Source organism: Sturnira hondurensis, unplaced genomic scaffold (assembly GCF_014824575.4).
Source record: "Sturnira hondurensis isolate 20B ecotype Veracruz unplaced genomic scaffold, ASM1482457v3 Scaffold0019835, whole genome shotgun sequence".
In the NCBI taxonomy this organism is placed as follows: Eukaryota; Metazoa; Chordata; class Mammalia; order Chiroptera; family Phyllostomidae; genus Sturnira; species Sturnira hondurensis.
Genome location: NW_028092466.1, coordinates 4,883,126 through 4,904,268, shown reverse-complemented (window position 1 = coordinate 4,904,268; position 21,143 = coordinate 4,883,126). Strand labels below are relative to the sequence as shown.

At 44.9% G+C, this 21,143-nt stretch overlaps 1 protein-coding gene across 1 annotated transcript in view; it reads left to right on the top strand.

Annotated features, from left to right (window-relative positions):
* Positions 1 to 5,108: 5,108 nt before the first annotated feature.
* Positions 5,109 to 21,143, top strand: part of DNAH2 (dynein axonemal heavy chain 2) — a 120,414-nt gene continuing 104,379 nt past the window's right edge. The window contains exons 1-4 of the mRNA XM_037028307.1: positions 5,109 to 5,176; positions 6,726 to 6,893; positions 10,908 to 10,969; positions 15,211 to 15,381. Of these exons, the coding sequence (XP_036884202.1) occupies positions 6,740 to 6,893; positions 10,908 to 10,969; positions 15,211 to 15,381 (387 nt within the window). The 5' untranslated portion in view covers positions 5,109 to 5,176; positions 6,726 to 6,739. The remainder of the gene's footprint in view (positions 5,177 to 6,725; positions 6,894 to 10,907; positions 10,970 to 15,210; positions 15,382 to 21,143) is intronic.

Genomic DNA, 21,143 nt, shown 5'->3' with positions numbered 1-21,143 from the left:
ACAGCCCCATCGCTGGCTATCAGCCTCAGGGACTTGGCAACCGTCACTATAGCAACCCAGAGCCCAGCAACAGGGCCCAGTGAGAAAGGGAGGGGTCCAAGACTCGGGCAGGGATGTGTGTGAGAGGGGGCAAGGCAGCTGAGGGAGACTCCCCTTACACATAGAGACACAGGTGGAGACAAGAAGGAAGAGAGTGGGGGTAAACATTCTCCATGACAAACACCTCACCAAAGTGAAGACATCATAACATGCTGAGAGACAGGAAGACACCTGGGGACAGAAGCACAGCTGGGGAGAGAAACAGTGAATTCTACATAGCACCCTGGGATACACCCCCTTGGAGCACTGGTATCTGTGGACTCCCCCCCCACCCCCGCCACCATTAACAACACAAGACATATGGGTTTCCATGCATGTAGTCACTTTATATCTTTAGAGCTATTTGAAAGTGCTGGTGATTCTCACACAGAGCAACCCATGCCATCCTATTCACTTTCTGAGGATAAATACACAAAGACATTCCTACAGTAACAAACAAAGCGAATAGAAAGGCAAGAAGATATTCATTTGTTGGTTCTTTGGTTCACTCATTCACTTAACATCATATTAAGTGTCTACTTTGTTCCAAGTACTGAATAAGGAAAGTCCCTGCTTTCATGAAGTCCACATTTTGGTGGGGAACAACATAATAGAATTTCTGGTGATGATAAAGAATGTAAACAAAACAGAGTAACAGGCTGAAGAGGATGAAGAGTAACAAGGAGATGCTTTAGGTCCAGAAGGTCTCTGAAGAGGTGACATTTAATGAAGACCCTGAAAAATGTGGAGTAATCCATGCAGTATGAGGAAGGGCATACCCAACAGAGGGAGCAGCAAGTGCAAAGCATGGAGGTGAAATCGCCACATGTTTGGAAATAGCTAGAAGGGATGGATCACTACTTCACACACAACCCAGGTGTGTCCTGTTCTTTCCCAGCCCCTGCCTGTAGGTCACTTAGGGTCTAGAATCCACATTTAGCAAGTTGATCTAACTCAATCTTCTATTTCCCCATCCTTTGTTTCCTGTGTGTAAGCAAGATGTATTTTCTCCAACTAAAATTTAAGTTCTGGGAGGGCAGGGAAGGTGACCTGAACTTGGGAGTTGTGGTATGGCTGTTGGTACAGAATCAGGGGTGGCAGGTACAACAGAAGTATAGAAACTGAGAGGCCTGGGACCACAGAAGCAAAAGTTGCCCCCATTCCAACACCACAGGATTGAGGCTGTCCTGGGGGCTGTGCTGCATACAGAAGCACAGATTTGCCATCCTTCCAAACACAAGCAGGTTATAAATGAGATAGAGGTGTCTGTGTTTGTGTATGTGGATTATGTTGGGGGTTTTAAGGAGAATAGAGCAAAGAGTTGCAGTGGGAATTTCTGATGGGGAATCATTGATATAAACTAGAATTTCAGTGAGAATTAAAAATGAAGTTTCCTAAGGGGCTACATGAGCAATCACAAAAGTGGGGTACACCCTCCCCCAGGGAGAGTTTCCGGATCTGTAGGCAGAGTGGGAGAAATGTTGCAGGGCAGTTTGAAGGCTGGGGCTGGCTGAGATGGACTCAGAGAAGTGGGTGGAGGTAGGAAAAAGGATCCCGTATAAATGGGAGTCAAATTTAGGCAGAAGTGAAGTTTGGAAGGTAGCAAGGAAAGTGAAGTCTTGAAGGAAGTTCTGTGGGGACCAGGTTCCAGGTACCCCCGATTCTCACAGGGAATTGAAGCATTTGGTGTCCTGGTCCTTCCACTCCCCACAACTGCCATCAGAAACTTAGGCATCAGCTCCCTTCAACCCCAGAGGATGGTGGTGGTGGGGGTGAGATTGAGCAGCCTCTCAGGGGGCAGCAGCTGGTGAGTGGGGAGGAATCTGTGTGCTCAGCAAACAGCAGCCTCAGTGCCCAGTGGCTGCCTCCTCCCTCATCAATCAGCCCTAGCCAAATGTCCTTGCATTCCCACCACCCCAAGGGGACTGGGGCTGGGCCAGGGTCCCCAGGGGAGTGAGGTGGGGATGGGTGGGGGAGGTGGGGGTGGTGCTTGGCTTCTCATCTCTTGGCCTCTATGCTCTCTTTTCCTGGAAGCTCTCAGCTCTTCCTGTCATGGAATGACTCTCTCCTGGCTCCTACCCACATGAGAGCATCAACTACAAATCACCTGTGGGGGTCTGCTGGGGGGTGGTTAAGGGAGAAGAGGGATGAGTCAGGGATGAAGAGGAATGTTTTCTGGTTCTCACGGGACTGTCCTAGGGCACAGTCAGCAGGGAGGCTGTTGGCACAGAGGCAGTGTCCCCGCAGCTAGCCTCTCCATCCCTGACAGGCTCTGCACAGCAGGCTTTGATCTCAACCCCCTGAATGTCCTTTCCTCCCACCTTTTCCTTGTCCCCAGCCCTCACTCCTAGCTTCCCACCAAGATCCAGAGGTCTGGCCCCCAGCTCACCTCAAATCTGTTGCTCCCCATTAGGGACTGGGGCTTCTAGACCTTAGCCTCGGGCTCACTCTCCCCCTCCTTAGCCCTTGCTCCCCTCAGGAACCCAGGCGTCCTGCCCACTCCCCTCACCATAACAACCATTCTTTTGGAGTTGCTTAAGACTTTAATATCATTTCATTAAGTCAGCTAGTTCAGAGAAGATTGGGGGCACAAAGAGCCTGGGGTGGGCAAAAGAGGGCCAGGGTAGGGGGGAAGCAAGGGAAGAGCTCCCCTCTCTCCGTGGAGATGGCTCTGAAAAATCAAATATTGACTGTGAGAGAACAGAACTTACTAAAGCTGGGACAGGGGTGTGTGTAGGGAGCTGTGGGAATGGCCGGATGCCTGAGTTCTGAGGGTAATGAAAGTTCTGGGAGGAGGGAGAAGCCTGAGGTGGGGAGGATGCAGTAAGACTGAGTCTTCCTGGTACAAATCTTCTACCCCTTTTCTTTGGGAAGTACTGAGTCTTGCTACCCAGGCTGTTTCTCAGCTGTCCCCTAGAGCCCCCGGGGAGACCCCCATCACAGCTGTGGTTGGCCCCACTTCATCCCTTCCCCCTATCTCCACCTCTGTTGATGAGCTTCAGCAGCATTTAATCGGATTGAACAGTAATTAGCAAAGCGAGATGTTTTGATTACCTGTTTAGCATAATGTAGAGGCCTGAGATCCCTAGGCACAACCAAGTTGGAGTCAGAAAAGAAATGGAGTCTACATGACATTCCTTACCTTGAGGGAGCCATGAGCCCCGACTGTAAGACACCTTACCCCAGGCCTTCCCCCAAATCTTCACCCCTTTGGGACTTCTCCCTGGGGGATCTAACCAATTATGTTAACTCTCTCTGCCACCCACTGCCTATCTGATTAGAGGATCACCTACTTAACCTTGCTTGCTGTGCAGCTGGTTTTAGTGTGGCAGGACCCCTCTTAATCCTTGCTCTCAATAACAGGAGTTTGGGCTGGGCAGTAGGTCACAAATCAGAGCCCAGAGACCCACCTTAAAAATAATGGTTGGGGGGTGCCAAGGATAGGGTCTGTTTTTTTTTTAGATTTTATTTATTTATTTATCTTTAGAGGGGAAGGAGAGAGGGAGAGAAACACCAATGTATGGTTGCCTTTTGGGCGTCCCCTGCTGGGAGTTGGCCTGCAGGGAACTGGCCTGCAACCCAGGCATGTGCCCTGACTGGGAATCGAACCGCGATCCAATTGGTTCACAGGCCTGTGCTCAATAGGGTCTGTTAATTCTGGAAATAAAGATAGGGTAGGTGAGATGGTGAGGTCAGGGTTGGGTCTGGGTGTGTTAATCCACTGGCTCTTCAGGAGTATCAGAGACTGCCACGCCTCTCATTGCCAGACTGACATAATGAGACCTGTCCGATGTGAACACCCACCAGGGAACATGCATCTCAGCTTCCCTCTCCTCCTCCAGCAAAAAAAAAAAAAAAAGTTATCAGTTTAGTTCCTCATGGAAATGCAATCAGCGGGCTCGCTGCTGGCTTTGTCTTAATTAGGCACTATTTAAAAAAAAACGATTTTATTTATTTACGTTTAGAGAGAGGGGAAGGGAGGGAGAAAGAAAGGGAGAAAAATATTCAGTTGTCTTTCACATCCCCTCAACTGCGGACCTGACCCGCAACTCAGGCATGTGCCCTGACTGGGTCTGGAACCACCACCCACCTTTCAGTTCGAAGGCTGGCGCTCACCAGCCTGGCGACGGTCCCTTAAGCCACACCAGCCAGAGGTTAATTAGGAACTACTGATGGAAATAGGGAGGATGCCTTCCCATCCTTCTGGGTGGCTTCCTCCGGGCATCTCCTAGGTCTCCCTGAAGCTTCTTCCGGCTTCAGGTACAACAGCCTTCTAGGCACCTTTTCCTGCGGCCCCGGCCCGCAGCGCCCCCTAGCAGAGGTTGAAGGCTGCCACTCCTCTAACACTTCTCTCCAGGGTTCAACCTTTGTTCTTCTGGAAAGCCGTGCGCCGGCCAGGTCATCCTCTTCGGGGAGTCCTCGCCCCCGTTACCCCCCAAAATGAGAGTCGCTTTCTAAAGCCAATCCTCAGATTCCAAAAATTCCAGTTCCGTTCTTCCCTCCCTTTCTTTGCCCCACGCTGTCGGGCGAGCCTAGACCCCAGTCCGAACTAAGAATGGGGAGCGAGCGGGAGGGCAGGGGTGCTCCAGCCCCGGTTTTTCCTCTGTACCCAGCTGCAGCCACGGCTGCCTCGAAATCCTGGAGCCCCTTCTAAAGAGCCAATAAGCCTCCCAGGCGGAAACCCGGGCGCCATCTGCTGGATTCGTTTGGGATGGAGCCCTCGGGACCCGAGCGCGGGGCGGGTGCTTGGGTTCCTCCTGCCTTTTTAGTGTCCTGCGGGAGGGTAGCTTATTGTTCTCAGCCCCAACCCTTTGAGCCCTAACCTCAGGCCAAGCCCCACGCACCCTTCAGCCTGCTATATTTATTGGCTTCCTTCGCACCCAAACCTCTTGCCCTCAGACCTGAGCCCAGTAGGGCACAGAGCGGATCTCCACTGCGCCTGCGCGGAGGAGGCAGGCTCCAGTAGCCCGCGCAGCTGCTCGCCCCTCCCTGCCCAGGGTTTCCATGGCGACGCGTGCCCGCGCGAGTCTGAGAGGGCGGAGCGGGGCTACTTGTTAGCTGGAGTGGCCCATCAGTTGGCCTAGGTCGGAGTCGTGAGGTGTGTGTCGGGGGCAGACTGGAGGGTAAAAGGAACTCTAAGGTGAAGTAGGAAGTTGCGGGGAGAGGGGCGGTGGTGAGGCAGATAGTTGTAGGGAGGGAGGAAGGGGCACTTGTGGGATAAGGAAGAGCAAAGGGCAGTTAGGGGCGGGAAGGAGCAATTGTAAGGGCAGTTGTGAGTGGAGGAAGGGGCAGTTGTGGGAAGAGGGGAGAGAAGGGGCAGTTGGGGTTGAGATGAAGAAGCGGGGACAGTTGTGTGAGGAAGCTATTGTGAGAGGAAATTTGCCCACTGGTAGTCAGTTTGAGAGGGCCACTTCCCTACGGTATTTATTTTAATTCTGAGTAATAGAATGAGCCCCAGGCCGGTAGAACAGCTCCTCTTGGGGCCTGCCATGTGATCGTGGGGTGAGCCCCATGGGGAGGGGGCGGGCAACCTTGCCAGCGGAATGCTCCTGAGGCTCCAGCTGGAGGCCAGAGCACAGCGGGACGCTTCTCTGGAGACCAGTGAGGGAAGCCGGGCTGCTATAGTTGGTTTTATTGGTGTGTTGGCCTAATAGAACGTTTCTCCTTGGAGCAAAGTACAAATCCTTCAGGTCTGAAACTCAACCTATGATCAATGCCTGCGGTAGCCTGTGGGGATGAGGAAGGAAAACCGCGAGTGGCTGACAGGAGATAGCTGTATGGAGAGGGAATGCCCAGCGAATTAGACATTGCCCTTGGGATCCTGACCGCCTGCTAGAGATGCCCGTTTCTGGCCATCCTATTTCCTGAGAGAGGCACAACTGTGGTCTTCCTCATTCCCCCATTTTCTTCTCCCGGACACAATTTGAAATTCAATTTTGTCCTTCCTTCTTCCAATTTGTTCTCAGGGCATTTGGAGTCAAATGATCTTGGTTTTCATGATCAGTCAGCACAGAGTTACTCAGCCAACTGTACTGAGACCTTTTCTGTACACATAAAACAGTGTTCCTAACACTCAGGAATGAAAAGCTAAGACATGTTGCAAATGTGGTTTTTCTTTATTTAAGGAAGTTGAAAGTTTTAGTGTAAGCTGGAGGAGCATTTCCCCATTATCCTTCTAGGGGTAACTTAGGAAAAGATGTACTTAGGAAAATCACTTTTTTCTTCTTTTTTTGCTTCATTGACTTGACACAGTGGCAAAGGGTAGGGAACCTGGGGACAGTCTACTCCTCCCTGGGTCTTCTCTCACTCAACCATGTCTCTGAGGGGTTCAACTTTGTACATACTTTCCCGATTATCTTACATTCTCATACCTCTGGGCAGAGATGGTGTTCCTAAAACCTCACTGATGGGCTGTCTGTTGGACCACCATCTTTAACTTTCATATTTCTAATGCCTTGAGGGATAACATTGATTTTTAACCCAATGCTCTGAAGAAAGTGGGATATCCTAGGGAAAGGAGTGAGGACTGCAAGACCCTTGTGTCTTTAATGGAGCAGGGCATGGATACCCCCAGATAGGATCTTATCTGGAGGTCTCACTTAATTTGTGAATTCAAAAGGGACTCCCAGCTTCCTATGTGTCTGCAGGTTTTGGCTACGTGATGTCCAGCAAACTTGAGAAGAAGCGGAAAGTGAGTGGCTGGGGAAGCACCCGCAAGCAAGCTGCTCAGGGTGTGCCAGCTGCACAGGCTGGGGATGCCACCCTGCCTGCCAGTGAGCCCGAGCTGGAGCTGGAGCCTCTCAAGGAGGAGTCTGGTGGGTATATGCCTCCAGGGCCTCAGAGTGTTTGTATTTCAGCAGGGCCTAAGGGCTGGGGAACAGGTTCTGTTGTTTTGGGGGTAAGAAGCAGGGGTGTCAGCAGAATCTGAGGCCTGACACTGGGTCCCTTTTTTGTGTTTTTCTTTCTGGAGAGCCTTATGCTTGTTCATTATATCTTTAAAATTTCCCCCAGTGTACCAAGAGCTCACCCGCCAATCCTTTATTTTAGCCTCTTCCTCCTTAATCAAGTGTTCATGGTTGTTCCTACCCCAGTGGAGAGGGTTTGATCTCTTCCCTTTTCCCATTTTCACCCTGGGTGGCAAAACAAATAGTGTTTTTCTCCCATTAAGCCCATCACCATGGAGACTCAGTCTGCTTTGCCACCCTTTGAATCCTAAGCCTGACGGATGCTTTCTCCCATCTGTTTAAGGCTCTTGTATCTCCACCCTCATTTGGCAGGGTCTTAGTAGACTAAGGAGGTTCAGGTTCAGAGCCACAGGAAAAGAAGCATGAGGTCTAGACTGAGAGAGAAAAGAGTTTAAAGAGGCTGCCTCTTGTCGCTTTGATCTGAAGGATTCCTTCCGTGTAGATGAGCTGGGACCAGTAGGGTTGGAAGGCTTTTGGTAGTTGTTGCTGTCACTGGGCTGTTCTTTACAGCACAGGCCAGTGTAGACGTGACTGGAAGCTAAGTATAGTCCTCTTTTACCTAGGGCCTCCTTCCTTCCTTCCTTCCTTCCTTCCTTCCTTCCTTCCTTCCTTCCTTCCTTCCTTCCTTCCTTCCTAAAGGAGAAGGGAGGGAGAAAGAGAGGGAGAGAAACATCACTGCACTAGAGAAATATATTAATCAGTTGCCTCTTGCACCACACCTCCCCCAACAGCACACCCCAAACCAGGGACCAGGCCTCCAACCCAGGCATGTACCCTGTTTGATAATCAAACTGGGAACCTTTCTGTTTGCAGTGTAATGCCCAATCCACTGAGCCACACTAGTCAGGGCTACCTGGGGCTTCTTTTCATTGCTAACAACCAGTCAAGTTGGAGAGAAATAGCATTCCCTTTAACATTAAATGTTGAGAGATTAAGTATGGGCATGGGAGAAAGGTCCAGGGTACATGGGGCCTTGCCCTAGGATCCAGATATGAGACATTTTTTCTTTTGAGGTCTCTTGAAAGTAGTTTAAAATGGGACTGGCTCCAGAAGGTGGGTAGCAGGAATAGGCTGATAGAGGAAAGGAAGCATTTAGGCTCAATTTGGAGAATCCTCTGGAGTAGAAAGAGAGAGAGCTTTTCAAATGAAAGCTCTGGCCACCAAATGCCAAGGATCTCTGACTATCTTGGCGCTAAGCCTTTTTAAGTGTTTGGTGCAAAGCTTTCCAGCTGATTTGTAATCCTGATAGAGGTTCAGAGAAGACTTGGGCCTCCAACGCAGTCCTGAAATGAACGTTAATTCCCATAATCTTTGAAACTGGTCAGGGATTGAGGCCTGTCCCACTACAGATGGAGGGAGTCTGCTATGGTCTGAATGTCTGCATTCCTTTGAAACTCATACACTGAAATCCTCACGGCCAATGTGATGGTACCACTAGGTAGGCCTTTTGGAGGTGCTTAAATAACAAGGGTGGTGCTGTTATGAATGAGATTAGGGCCTTATAAAAGTGGCTCCAGAGAGATCCCTTGCCCCCTTCTGCTGTGTGAGGACACAATGAGAAGTGTGTGACAGGAAGAGGGCCCTTACTCGACCCTGCTGGCACCCTAACCTAGGACTTCAGCCTCCAGAACTGTGAAAAATAAATTTCTGCTTTTTATAAGCCACCTAGTCTGTGGTATTTTGCTGGACAGGCTAAAACAGGGCTGAGATATTTCTTGGAAAAAGATGGTGGGCAAACACCCTTTTGAGGTCTGTATTGACATCCTTTGCTTCCTTAAGTGCTCCTCATTAAGAAAACAAGAAGTAGTACCGGTTCCTAATCCCATATCTGTAATTTTAAAAAGCCTTAATAACAAAGTTTTTCCCCCCATAGTTTGGCATCCAAACTTATTTGGTAGTAAAACATAACCTGAACTGTTATGAAGGTATTTGTAGTTTATTTAAGCCACTTGGTATACATTTTTATGTTTTACTGCAGAAATACCACCAACATTAAAAGTTCACCCTGGCCAGGTGGCTTGGTTGGTTGGAGTGTCATCCCATGCACCAAAGGTTTGCTGGTTTGATTCCTGGTCAGGGCACATGCCTAGTTATGGGTTCGATCCCTCATCAGGTTGTGTACGGGAGGCAACCAATGGATGTTTCTTTCTTTCTCTCTCTTCTTCTCTCTCTAAAATTAATAAACATATCCTCAGGTTAGGATTTAAAAAAAACTTTGTGCAGTACTGTTCTAGAGCCATCCGGGGGTGGGGGCTATTACATTCCATACTATATTACAGTTCTAAATTATGAAATATACTTGACCTCAATGGTTTTGGATAAGGGATTGTTGACTTATATTTCAGGCAAATCAGAAAAAGTATAGAGAATAATATAATGAACACCCATGTGCTCATCAGTCAATGTAAGAATAAATAGGCTTAGACACAAGGAAGTCCCTCTGCTTGCCCCTGCTCCCAAAGCCCTTCTCTCTTCTCCAGAGGTCACCACCGTCCTGAGTTGGTGTTTATCACTCACAAGCTTGTTTTTTAAAATTATTGAGTGTACCCACAAACATTATATACTAGTATTATATTGCATGATTTAGACTTTATATAAAGTCTAAAGACAAAACCAGTTTACTCTTAAAAAATCATCTCAGTGTCCTTCCCCTGGCCTAGTTCTTGTGTGAAATCTTGAATGCCCTGAGTTTTCTCAAATGTAAGAAGTTGGTTACCTGTCCCATTTACCACAAAGCTCCTAGAATCATCTACTCCACCTTTTTCATTATTTTCATTCTTGGCCTCTGTGCCTCACTTCCCTCCCAATTTTTCTTTCTAGAAGTTGGAGTGTTCTGTTTCCCAGAGTCTTTTAGTTCCATCTCATTATTACTTCCCCCTTTTGGCTAATGAGAGATGAGAAACTCACCAATTTTATGAACTCAGTGTCCTCTGTGAGCAATAGATCAGGAGGTACATCTGAGTCAGGAGAGATCAGGTGAGAAATACCCTCCTGGCTTTTAAGGGGGTTCCAGAGTGAATGTGGCAGAAGGGAGTACCCAGCAGCGTGGTTGTTTGGAGAGGGACCGATTTCTGTGGACCCCAACTTCCCTACGTGCGAGGAGAGCTGGGGAGGAATGGAAGGCCAGAAGCTCGATGCCTAGAATAACCTTAGTACTGACTGCACTTACTCCCCTGTCTCTCCTGCCCATCCAGCCCCAGTTAATTTTTTAAAAGAAAATCGAGATATAATTCAATCATGTAAAATTCATCCATTTAAAGACAACAATTCAATGATTTTTGGTATATTCACGAAGTTGTCAACCAGCACCACTATCTATTTTTTTGAAAATTTTCATCCTACTCTCAATAAGCCACGTCAAGCTTGAGAATTTAGTACCAGAGGACCCCTATATCTTTACTTCTGAGTTACATCAGAACCTAGCCTTTTAGCTGTCACTCCCTATGACCCTTTCCCCTAGATCCTAGTAACCACTAATTACTTCCTCTCTCTATGGATTTGCTGTTTATGGACATTTCATATGGAATTGGAGTCATACACTATGTGGTCTCTTGTGACTGGCTTCTTTCACTTAGCCTAGTGTTTTCAAGGTTTATCCATGGTATAGCATTGAATCCTTCATTCCTTTTTGTGGTTGAGTAATATTTCACCACAATTTGCTTATCTATTCATCTGTTGATGGACACTTGGGTTGTTCCCACCTTTTGGCTGCGGTGAATAGTGCTGTTATGAACACTGGCATACAGATGTCTGTTTGAGGACCTGCTTCCAAGTCTGTTGCATATGTACCTAGAAGTGGAATTGCTGGCTCTGTGTTTAACTCTTTAAAGAATGCCTTCATTTTTGAATTTTTATTTTTCCCAGAGCCAGCGTTGGCGGAATCTGAAGTACAAAAAGAAAATTTACAGGAGCCTGAGGTGGATGTGGTAAGTTTGGGTTCTCCTTGAGACAAATATTCCTCTCCAGCAAAAGGTTAATTAAAAGATTAGTTGTAGTATAGAGTGTAAAGAACCTCTTCAGTCCGTCACTTCCTTCTCTTTACTGGTAGTCTACTTACCACAAATCTGGGTCACTTATCACAAAACTGGGACAGGCAAAGGGCAAAGTTATCCATGCCCCCCACCCCGCCACCGAAGAAGAGTGTTTTAAGTGAGGAACAGGTCTCTTAGCTGTTCCTTCCTTGTCTGCCCACCTCGGGTGAAACGTTGACAAACTTTATCAAATGTATGGGCAAACATCTGAACAAGTTGAAAAGCTGGCAGGTATCGTCCTAATGGGATACTATCTTTTTTAAAGACATTCTCTTCCTTCCTTCCTTCCATTTTTCTCCTTTGGCAGAAACATTTACAGAAACCACTTCAAGCACTTTTAGAAGTTGGCATTTTTAGAAAATGACCCTTATACCTTTATCTCCAAGTTGCATGAGAACCTAGCTGTACCCATAGACACTGGGGTTAGAAGAAAGGAGTGGTGACCTGGAAATTTTTTTAAAGTGAAAGAAAAGTAATAACTACTCATTAGAGAAAACATTGGAAGGGACTGACAAGTGAAATAAAGAAAGGGGAAAGAAAAGTCATAGCGTTACTGCCTAAACTCATTCAATGTTAATACTTTGGCACATGTCTTTTCTTTCCGTGTATAAGTCTGCAAGTTTAAAAAATAGCCTAATTGTACCATGTATTATAATTCTTGTTAAGCTTTTTTACAAAACATTTCACCATTCTTCATGTTATTCAAATATACTTTTTTGTAAGCACCACTTTCAATGGCAGTAAAGTGCTCAATTAGATATATGTATACAATAGTTAAATCATGACTCTTGGGCATTTTGCCATTTCTAATTTTTGCTCTCATAATAATACTGTGATGAATATTGTAATTAAAAGTAGCACATTTTGGAACATTTAATATTTTTTTAGAGTCCTGTATATGGACTTACTGAATTAAGGAGTAAAAACATTTCTAATGATTTTAATATGTAATGCCAAACTGCTTTCCAAATGAATCACACTTTTTGGCCTCACACTAGCAACAAACACTTTCCAGGCCTGGGTATTATCAATTTACCAAGGATTTAAAAAATATCTATCTATATATATATTTTTAAAGATTTTTATTTATTTTTAGAGGAGAAGGGAAGGAGGAGAGAGAAACATCAATGTGTGGTTGCCTCTTGCGCAGCCCCCATGAGGGACCTGGCCTGCAACCCAGGCATGTGCTCAGACTGAGAATTGAACCAGCAGCCCTTTGGTTTGCAGGCTGGTGCTCAATCCACTGAGCTATACCACCCAGGGCTAGCAAGAATTTTTAAAAAATTATAGGCAATAAATTATGTATCTTTGCTATTTTTATTTGTATTTCTTTGATTTCAACTGAAAGTGAGCATTTTTTCATATTTTTCTTTTCTTTTTTATGACATGACATGTCAGCCTATGTCCTTTTGCCCACTTATTTTTGGGGATCTTAGTGTTTTTCTCATTGGTTCATTTTTGTTTTAATGTAGGAAAGATCTTAGATCATAGTCTAAGTTTTCTTGACCTAGAAACTTTATTTTTTTATTCAAAAATTTAAAAAATATGTTTATTGATTTTAGAGAGAGAGGGGAAGGGGGAGAGAGAGAGAGAAAACATGGATGTGAGAGAGAAAAATTAATTGGTTGTCTCTCACATATGCCCTGACCGGGGATTGAACCTGCAACCTAGACATGTGCCCTGGCTGGGATTTAAACCCCTAACCTTTTTTTGTCCCATTTTTACTTTTATTTTATATATATATATTTGATTATGATTATGCCATTACACTTATCCCATTTTCCCCCCTTCATTCCCCTCTATCCTGCACACCCCTCCCCCACCATTCCCCCCCTTCAGTTTATGTCCATTTGTCACAAGTTCTTTAGGTTCTATATTTCCCATGCTATTCTTGCTCTCCCCCTGTCTATTTTCTACCTACCTTCTGTGCTACTTATTCTCTGTTTCTTCTCCCCTCTTCTCCTCCTCCCACTCCCCTGTTGCTAACCCTCCATGTGATCTCCATCTCTATGGTTCCGCTCCTGATGTAGCTGTCCTCTTAGATTGCTTTTGTTTTAGGTGTGGTTGTTAATAACTGTGAGTTTGCTGTCCTTTCACTGTTCATATTTTTGTCTTCTTTTTTCTTAGATAAGTCCCTTTAACAATTTCATATAATAGGGGCTTGGTGATGATGAACTCCTTGAATTTTACCTTATCTGAGAAGCACTTTATCTGCCCTTCCATTCTAAATGAAAGCTTTGCTGGATAGAGCAATCTTGGTTGTAGGTCTTTGGATTTCGTGACTTGGAATACTTCTTTCCAGCCCCTTCTTGCCTGTAAGGTCTCTTTTGAGAAATCAGCTGACAGTCTGATGGGAACTCCTCTGTAGGTGACTGTCCCCTTATCTCTTGCTGCTTCTAGAATTCTCTCCTTTATTTTAATCTTGGCTAATGTAATTATGATGTACCCTGGTGTGTTCCTTCTTGGGTCCACCTTCTTTGGGACTCTCTGAGCTTCCTGGACTTCCTGCAAGTTTATTTCCTTTGCCAGACTGGGGAAGTTCTCCTTTGTTATTTGTTCAAATAAGTTTTCCACTTGTCACTCTTCCTTTTCCCGTTCTGGTACCCCTATAATTTGGATGTTGGAATGTTTAGAGATGTCCTGGAGGTTCCTAAGCCTCTCTTCATTTTTTTGAATTCTTGTTTCTTCATATTTTTCGGTTTGGTCATTTTTTTCTTCCTTCTGGTCCACTCTCTTGATTTGAGTCCCAGTTTCCTTTCCATCACTATTGGTTTCCTATGCATTTCCCTTCCTTTCAATTAGTTTAGCCTTAAAATCAACCAGTTCTGTGAGCATCCTGATCACCAGTGTTTTGAACTGCACATCTGATAGGTTGGCTATCTCTTGGTTGCTTAGAAGTATTGGCTCTGGGGCTTTGAGCTGTTCTTCTTGAGCCATAATGTCCTGGTCTGTTGGCACCTGTTATATATGACCTGACACCCTAGGTGTTCACCAGGGTGGGGCAACTCAGTTGCTGGGTTGTGATGCTGTATGTGGGGGCAGGGTCAGAGAGGGGCAATGGCGCTTGTTCCACGCTCTCTCTTGGATTTTGGTCCCCTCTGCTGACTTCCGCAAGCAAACCGCCCCCCCACCCCCGGGTGCTGGCTCCCAGGTGTGTGGGCCTGTGCACCCTCCAGGACCCTGTGGGTCTCTCCAACAAACTCTCTGTGACCCTGGGAGCTTCTCCCGGCACCTCGACCCTGAAAGTTTTTCCAATTGCTGCTTTTAGGCTTTATTTCCTGGCGCTGGGGCCCTGGTTTGCGCAGTCTGTCTCACTGCTCATTTTTTTGCCTGGTTTATCTGTGCACAAATGTGTGACCACGGTGAGCCAGCTGCCTTGTGCCCCCACTGGGTTTGCCCGTTGCCACCCCACGTCTGGGATCTGCCATCCACTGCCTGTGTTCCTGGGTCAGTCTGGCCACCCTTTCCTGCCCGGCCTCCTCGGCCAGCCGCTGACTCCGCCCCTCCTACCAGTCTGGATGAATGGTTCATTGTTGTCAGACTTACGTACAGTTCAATTTTCTGTGGTTTGGTTGTGTTTTTGTTACTAAAACTGAACCCCTAACCTTTTGATGTATGGGATGATGCTCCGAGCAACTGAGCCACACCAGCTAGGGCTTGACCCAGAAACTTTAAATAAAAGAGAGCTCTTCTGTCACTGGGAGAAGGACAAGGTGGCTTCTCAAGTTCACTGAGCTCTATCTTTATATTTTTTAGTTTCCTTAGTTTATTTAGTAGAGTTCTACAGATTAATTTTTTTCCTAGCTATCAGTTACAGTTGTGTTCCATCTAAGTGATTTGTTCTTTGGCACTTTCTTTTCCCCTCACTTTTTCCTTACTGCTATGCCAATTGACTTTTACCCAATATTTTATACTTATTTCAGTATGTCCCCTTAATTTAGTTTGATTTGGGGGTTAAGGGTTGCTTAACAATGCATCTTTACAACCACAGGCATAAATGAAATATCTTGGGAAAAAAATGTCCTGAAGAAGGATAACCTTCCTTGAATCACATGTCTTCACATGTGATTGTGGATGGGAGAAATGACTCATTCTAACAGCTATGCCTTTTTTTGATCTCTGTTCTCCTTCTGTAGAAGCCCCTTTTCCTGTCCCGAGCTATGCTGACAGGACTAGCAGATGCCAAATGGACAGAGGAGCATGATGCCATTCTGCAACATTTTGCCCAGGACCCATCAGAACCCATCCTCACCGTCTTCATTGACCCCTGTTCAGGGCTGAAGCTAGATTTGGGCATGCCTATACAGGTGAGTACTCCACTTTCCTGACTCCAAGGTGGTCTTCCAGGGAGCTGAGGGTTCTGTGTATCCCTGTCATCTTCTAGTCTTTTTTAAAAATTTTTATTTATTTATTTTTAGAGGGGAAGGGAAAGAGAGAGGGAGAGAAATATCAATATATGGTTGCCTCTCATGTGTCCCCTGCTGGGAATTGGCCCGCAACCCAGGCATGGGCCCTGACTGGGAATTGAACCGTGATCCTCTGGTTCGCAGTCCTGTGCTCAATCCACTGAGCTACACCAGCCAGGGCTGTCATCTTCTAGTCTTATCTCCTGCGCCAAAGGTCTACTGAGCCTCATGGTGTGTCAGGTACTCTTCTTGGCAGCAGGATATGGAGAAGAATAAAGCAGGCCTTTGCTTTTGATGATCTCGTGGTCTAACGGGGAAGACAGACATAAAAAGTACAATGTATTATGATGCATAACAAAGCTTTATAGGAGCTTTATGGGAGCAATTAAGGTAGCCGGGGGAATGCAGGCAAAGCTTGGTGATGGAAGCAATATTTGAGTTGGGGATAGAGGCTAAGTAGGATTTCATCAAGGTTGGGTAAGAGCTGTTTAGGTAAAGAACACTTTACATGCAAAGAAGAGAGGAGTTGTGGAAAATGATGCTGAAAAAGTGGGTTGGTGTCAGCTTGTGAAGGGTCTTGTATGTTATGCAAAGGATTTGGCCTCACACTGGTTGGGTAGCTCAGTTATTAGTTGGAGCATTGCCCCCATATGCCTACATGCCAAGGTTGCTGGTTTGATCCCTGGTCAGGGCACATGTAGAAGTCAACCAACGAATATATGGATGGATGGAACATGAAATCAATATTTCTTTCTCTCTCTCTCCCTCTTCCTCTCTCTCTAAAAAATTAATAAATAGCCCTGGCCAATGTGGCTCAGTTGGTTGGAGTGTTGTCCCGTGAGCCGAAAGGTCATAGGTTCAATTCTCAGTCAGGGCACATACCTGGGTTGTGGGTTTGCTCTCCACTCAAGGGTGTGCAGCAGGTGACCAATGTTTCTCTCCCTCTGTATCTCTCCCTCCATTTTCCTATCTCTAAAATCAATGAAAGGATCCTTTGGTAAGGCTTAAAAAATAAAAAAGAATAAAGGGAATTATGTGAAGGAAAGTTCTCTATAAAATCCCCAATTTAAAAAAAATCAATAAAAAAATAAAGAATTTGATCTCTGTTCCAGAGGGAAATATTGAAGGCTTTTATGAATTGGATAAGTACTTCAACAAGGGGGAGAATACATTAGTGAACGGTAAACCATGGGTAAGGAGACAGTTAAAAGACATATAGTAAAATGTTGGTAGAATCTGCACAGTAGGTTTACAGATTAATATTGTAAAATTCTTTTAACTTTGTTGTATGTTTGAAAATTTTTGAAATAAAATGTTGGAAAAGAAAAAGGCTATTGCTTTGCTTCTATTGACAGTACTTATACAAAAATTGCAATGATAATGAAGACGAGCGTGCTTCTGTGCAATGCACCATTTGTGAAACATTTTACATTAAATGCGAAAACAGGCCATGGATTTTTCTTGTATAGTGACAATAATTGGCTACAAAAATCATGAAAAAATATTTTTTCACTAAAGGAACAAAAATTTACAAAATATGTGTAGGATTTATATGAAAGAAAACAACCTTGCTGCAGGCCATGAGAGAAGATTTGAATAAATGGTGAGTCATACCTTGTTTCTGGGTGGCAACCTCAGTATTATATTAGGTCACTCCATCTAAAAAATGTACCATTTTAATGCAATTCCAGTCAAAGTGCCACAGTCCCTAGATACCTTGTGTAAACTATAAAGGTTCTTGAAATATATCCAGAAAAAATGCATGAAAATAGCAAAAAAAATGATGAAGGAAAGTAATGGAGGAGACTTGTGAATATGAAAATCTTTTCTTTTTTTTAAATTTTATTTTTATTTAATTCTTGTTCAAGTACAGTTTTCTGTCTTATATTCCCAGCCCTGCCCCCACTAGTGCTCCCCACCTCCCTCCCATTTCTGCCCCCATCTTAGTTATTGTCCATGTGCCCTTTATACTTGTTCATGAGAGTACATCCCCTTTTCCCCTATGATTCTCTCCCCTCTCCCCTCTGGACCCTGTCAGCCTGTTCCGTATTTGAGTGTCATTGGTCATATTTTCCTTGCTTGTTTGTTTTTTTGTTTAGATTCCTGTTAACGGTGATATCATATGGTATTTGTCTTTCACCACCTGGCTTATTTCGCTCAGCATAATGCTTTCCAGTTCCATCCATGATGTTGCAAAGGATAGGAGTTCCTTCTTCCTTTCTGCAGCATAGAACTCCATTGTGAAAATGTACCATAGCTTTTTGATCCAGTCATTTATCAATGGGCATCTAGGTTGCTTCCAACTCTTGGTTATTGTAAATTGTGCTGCTATGAACATTGGGGTGCATAGGTTCTTTTGGATTGGTGTTTCAGGGTTCTTGGGATATAGTCCTAATAGTGGAATTGCTGGGTCAAAAGGCACATTCATTTTTAGTTTTCTTAGAAAATTCTATACTGTTTTCCATAGTGGTCGTACCAGTCTGCAATCCCACCAGCAGTGAACTAGGGTCCCCTTTTCCCCACAACCTCTCCAGCACTTGTTGTTTGTTTCTTTGTTTATGACAGCCATTCTGACTGGTGTAAAGTGGTATCTCATTGTGGTTTTAATTTGCATCTCTCTGATAGCTAGCAATATCGAGCATCTTTTCATGTGTCTCTGGATCTTCTGTATGTCCTCCTTGGAGAAATGTCTGTTCAAGTCCTCTGCCCATTTTTTAATTGGGTTGCTCGTCTTCTTTGAGTGGAGTCGAGTGAGTTCTTTGTATATTTTGGAGATTAAATCTTTGTCTGAGGTATCATTGGCAAATATGTTTTCCCAAGCTGTTGCTTCTCTTTTTATCTTGGAAAATCTTTTCTTATGCCACAGTAATTACAAACTGTTAAACTGGGACAGGAATATATATTATATAAGCAACAGCAAAAAAACATAGAACATACAAAGCCATATATGCAAGCATTTTCTATACAAATAGAATTTAAAAATCAGTGGGGAAGGATGAATTATTCAATGAATAGAATTGGGAAACATGGAAACCAACATTTTTCCATTAAAAGCTCTATTTAGTCCTGGCTGGTGTAGTTCATTGGATTGACCGCAGGCCTGGGAACCAAAAGGTTGCCATGTCGATTCCCATTCAGGGCACATGCCTGGGTTGTGGGCCAGGTACCCAGTAAGGGGTGTGTGAGAGGCAACCACACATTGATGTTTCTCTCCCTCTCTTCTCCTTCCCTTCCTCTCTCTCTAAAAATAAATAAATAAAACATTTTTTATAATATATTTTATTGATTGTGCCATTACAGTTGTCCCATTCCCCTTCATCCTGCACACCCCTCCCACCCACATTCCCCCCCTTTAGTTCACGTCCATCTGTCATAAGTTCTTTAGCTTCTACATTTCCCATACTCTTGTTGCCCTCCCCCTGTCTATTTTCTACCTACCGTCTGTGCTACTTTTTCTCTGTACCTTCTCCCCCCTTCTCCTCCTCCTACTCCCCTGTTGGTAACCCTCCATGTGATCTCCATTTCTGTGGTTCTGTTCCTGTTCTAGTTGTTTCCTTAGTTTGCTTTTGTTTTTGTTTCAGGTGTGGTTGTTAATAACTGTGAGTTTGCTGTCCTTTCACTGTTTATATTTTTCATCTTCTTTTTCTTAAATAAATTTCTTTAACTTTTCATATAATAAGGGCTTGGTGATGACGAACTCCTTGAATTTCACCTTATCTGAGAAGCACTTTATCTGCCCTTCCATTCTAAATGAAAGCTTTGCTGGATAGAGCAATCTTGGATGTAGGTCCCTGCCTTTAATGACTTGGAATGCTTCTTTCCAGCTCCTTCTTGCCTGTAAGGTCTCCTTTGAGAAATCAGCTGACAGTCTGATGGGCACTCCTTTGTAGGTAACTGACCCCTTATGTCTTGCTGCTTCTAGAATTCTCTCCTTTATTTTAATCTTGGCTAATGTAATTATGATGTGCCTTGGTGTGTTCCTTCTTGGGTCCAACTTCTTTGGGACTCTCTGAGCTTCCTGGGTTTCCCAGAAGTCTATTTCCTTTGCCAGACTGGGGAGGTTCTCCTTTATTATTTGTTCAGATAAGTTTTCCACTTGTTGCTCTTCCTCTTCCCCTTCTGGTACTCCTATAATTTGGATGCTGGAACGTTTAAAGATGTCCTGGAGGTTCCTAAGCCTCTCTTCATTTTTTTGAATTCTTGTTTCTTCATTCTTTTCTGTTTGTTTGTTTCTTTCTTCCTTATGGTCCACTCCATTGATTTTAGTCCCAATTTTGTTTCCATCACTGTTGGTTCCCTGTGCATTTTCCTTCATTTCACTTAGTGTTGCCTTCATTTTTTCATCTAATTTGCAACCAAAATCAACCATTTCTGCGAGCACCCTGATCACCAGTGTTTTGAACTGAGCATCTGATAGGTTGGCTATCTCTTGATCACTTGAAAGTATTGGCTCTGGGGCTTTGATTTGTTCTTCTGTTTGAGCCATAATTTTTGGTCAGGTCTCGCCTGTTATGTATGAGGGGTGGAGCCTTAGGTGTTCACAAGGGCAGGGCAACCCCTGTTGCTGGGTTGTGATGCTGTAAATTGGGGTGGGGTCAGAGAGGGAACAATGGCACTTGCTCTGCTCTCTCTCAGATTTCAGTCCCCTCTGCCATTTCCCGCAAGCAAATTGTGTCCTTCTGATGCTGGTTCCCAGGTAGTTTGGCTTGTGTACATTCTAGGACCCTGTGGATCTCTCCAATGAATTCTCCTGTGAGGCTTGGAGTCTCTGCCTGCATCTCAACCCCCCATAAGTGTTTTCAATCAGTGCTTTTAGGCTTTTATTTCCCACCACCTGCGGGCCCTGGGTTGTGTGGTCTATCTCGCTGCCTTGTTTTTGCCTGGTTTATCTACCCACGAATGTGGGACTGGGGTTAGCCAATCGCCTTGTGTGCCTCACTGGGTGTGTGCGTTTTCTCCTCATGCTCGGGATCTGCCAGCCACTGCTTTTTCCTGCCGTGACCCCTCTTTGCCCCTCATTCATCCAGTCTGGATGAATGGTTGTCAGACTTTTGTACAGTTCAATTTTCTGTCTGTTCTGGTTGTGTTTTTGTTTCTAAATATTTGTTGTCCTTAATTTTGGTTGTGCAAGGAGGCAGTGTTTCCACTTATGCCTCCATCTTGGCTGGAAGTCTAAAAATAAATAAATAAAATCTTAAAAAAAGATTTATTAGCTGAAGGGAATGGGAGATGAGGAAATGTTGGTCAAATGGTACAAAGTTCCTGACACCAAAAGCAAAGGCAGCGAAAGCAAAAACAAGTAAGTGGCCTGCGGACCAGAGGATCGCGGTTCGATTCCCAGTCAGGGCACATGCCTGGGTTGCAAACTGGTTCCTTGCAGGCTAACTACCAGCAGGGGATGCACAAAAGGCAACTATACATTGATGTTTCTCTCACTCTCTCCTTCCCCTCTATAAATAAATAAATAAATAAATAAATAAATCTTAAAAAAAAAAAACAATAAAGTGGAACTACATCAAATTGAAAATCTACTGCACAACAAAGGAAACCAACAAAATGAAAGGAAAACCNGCCTGCGGACCAGAGGATCGCGGTTCGATTCCCAGTCAGGGCACATGCCTGGGTTGCAAACTGGTTCCTTGCAGGCTAACTACCAGCAGGGG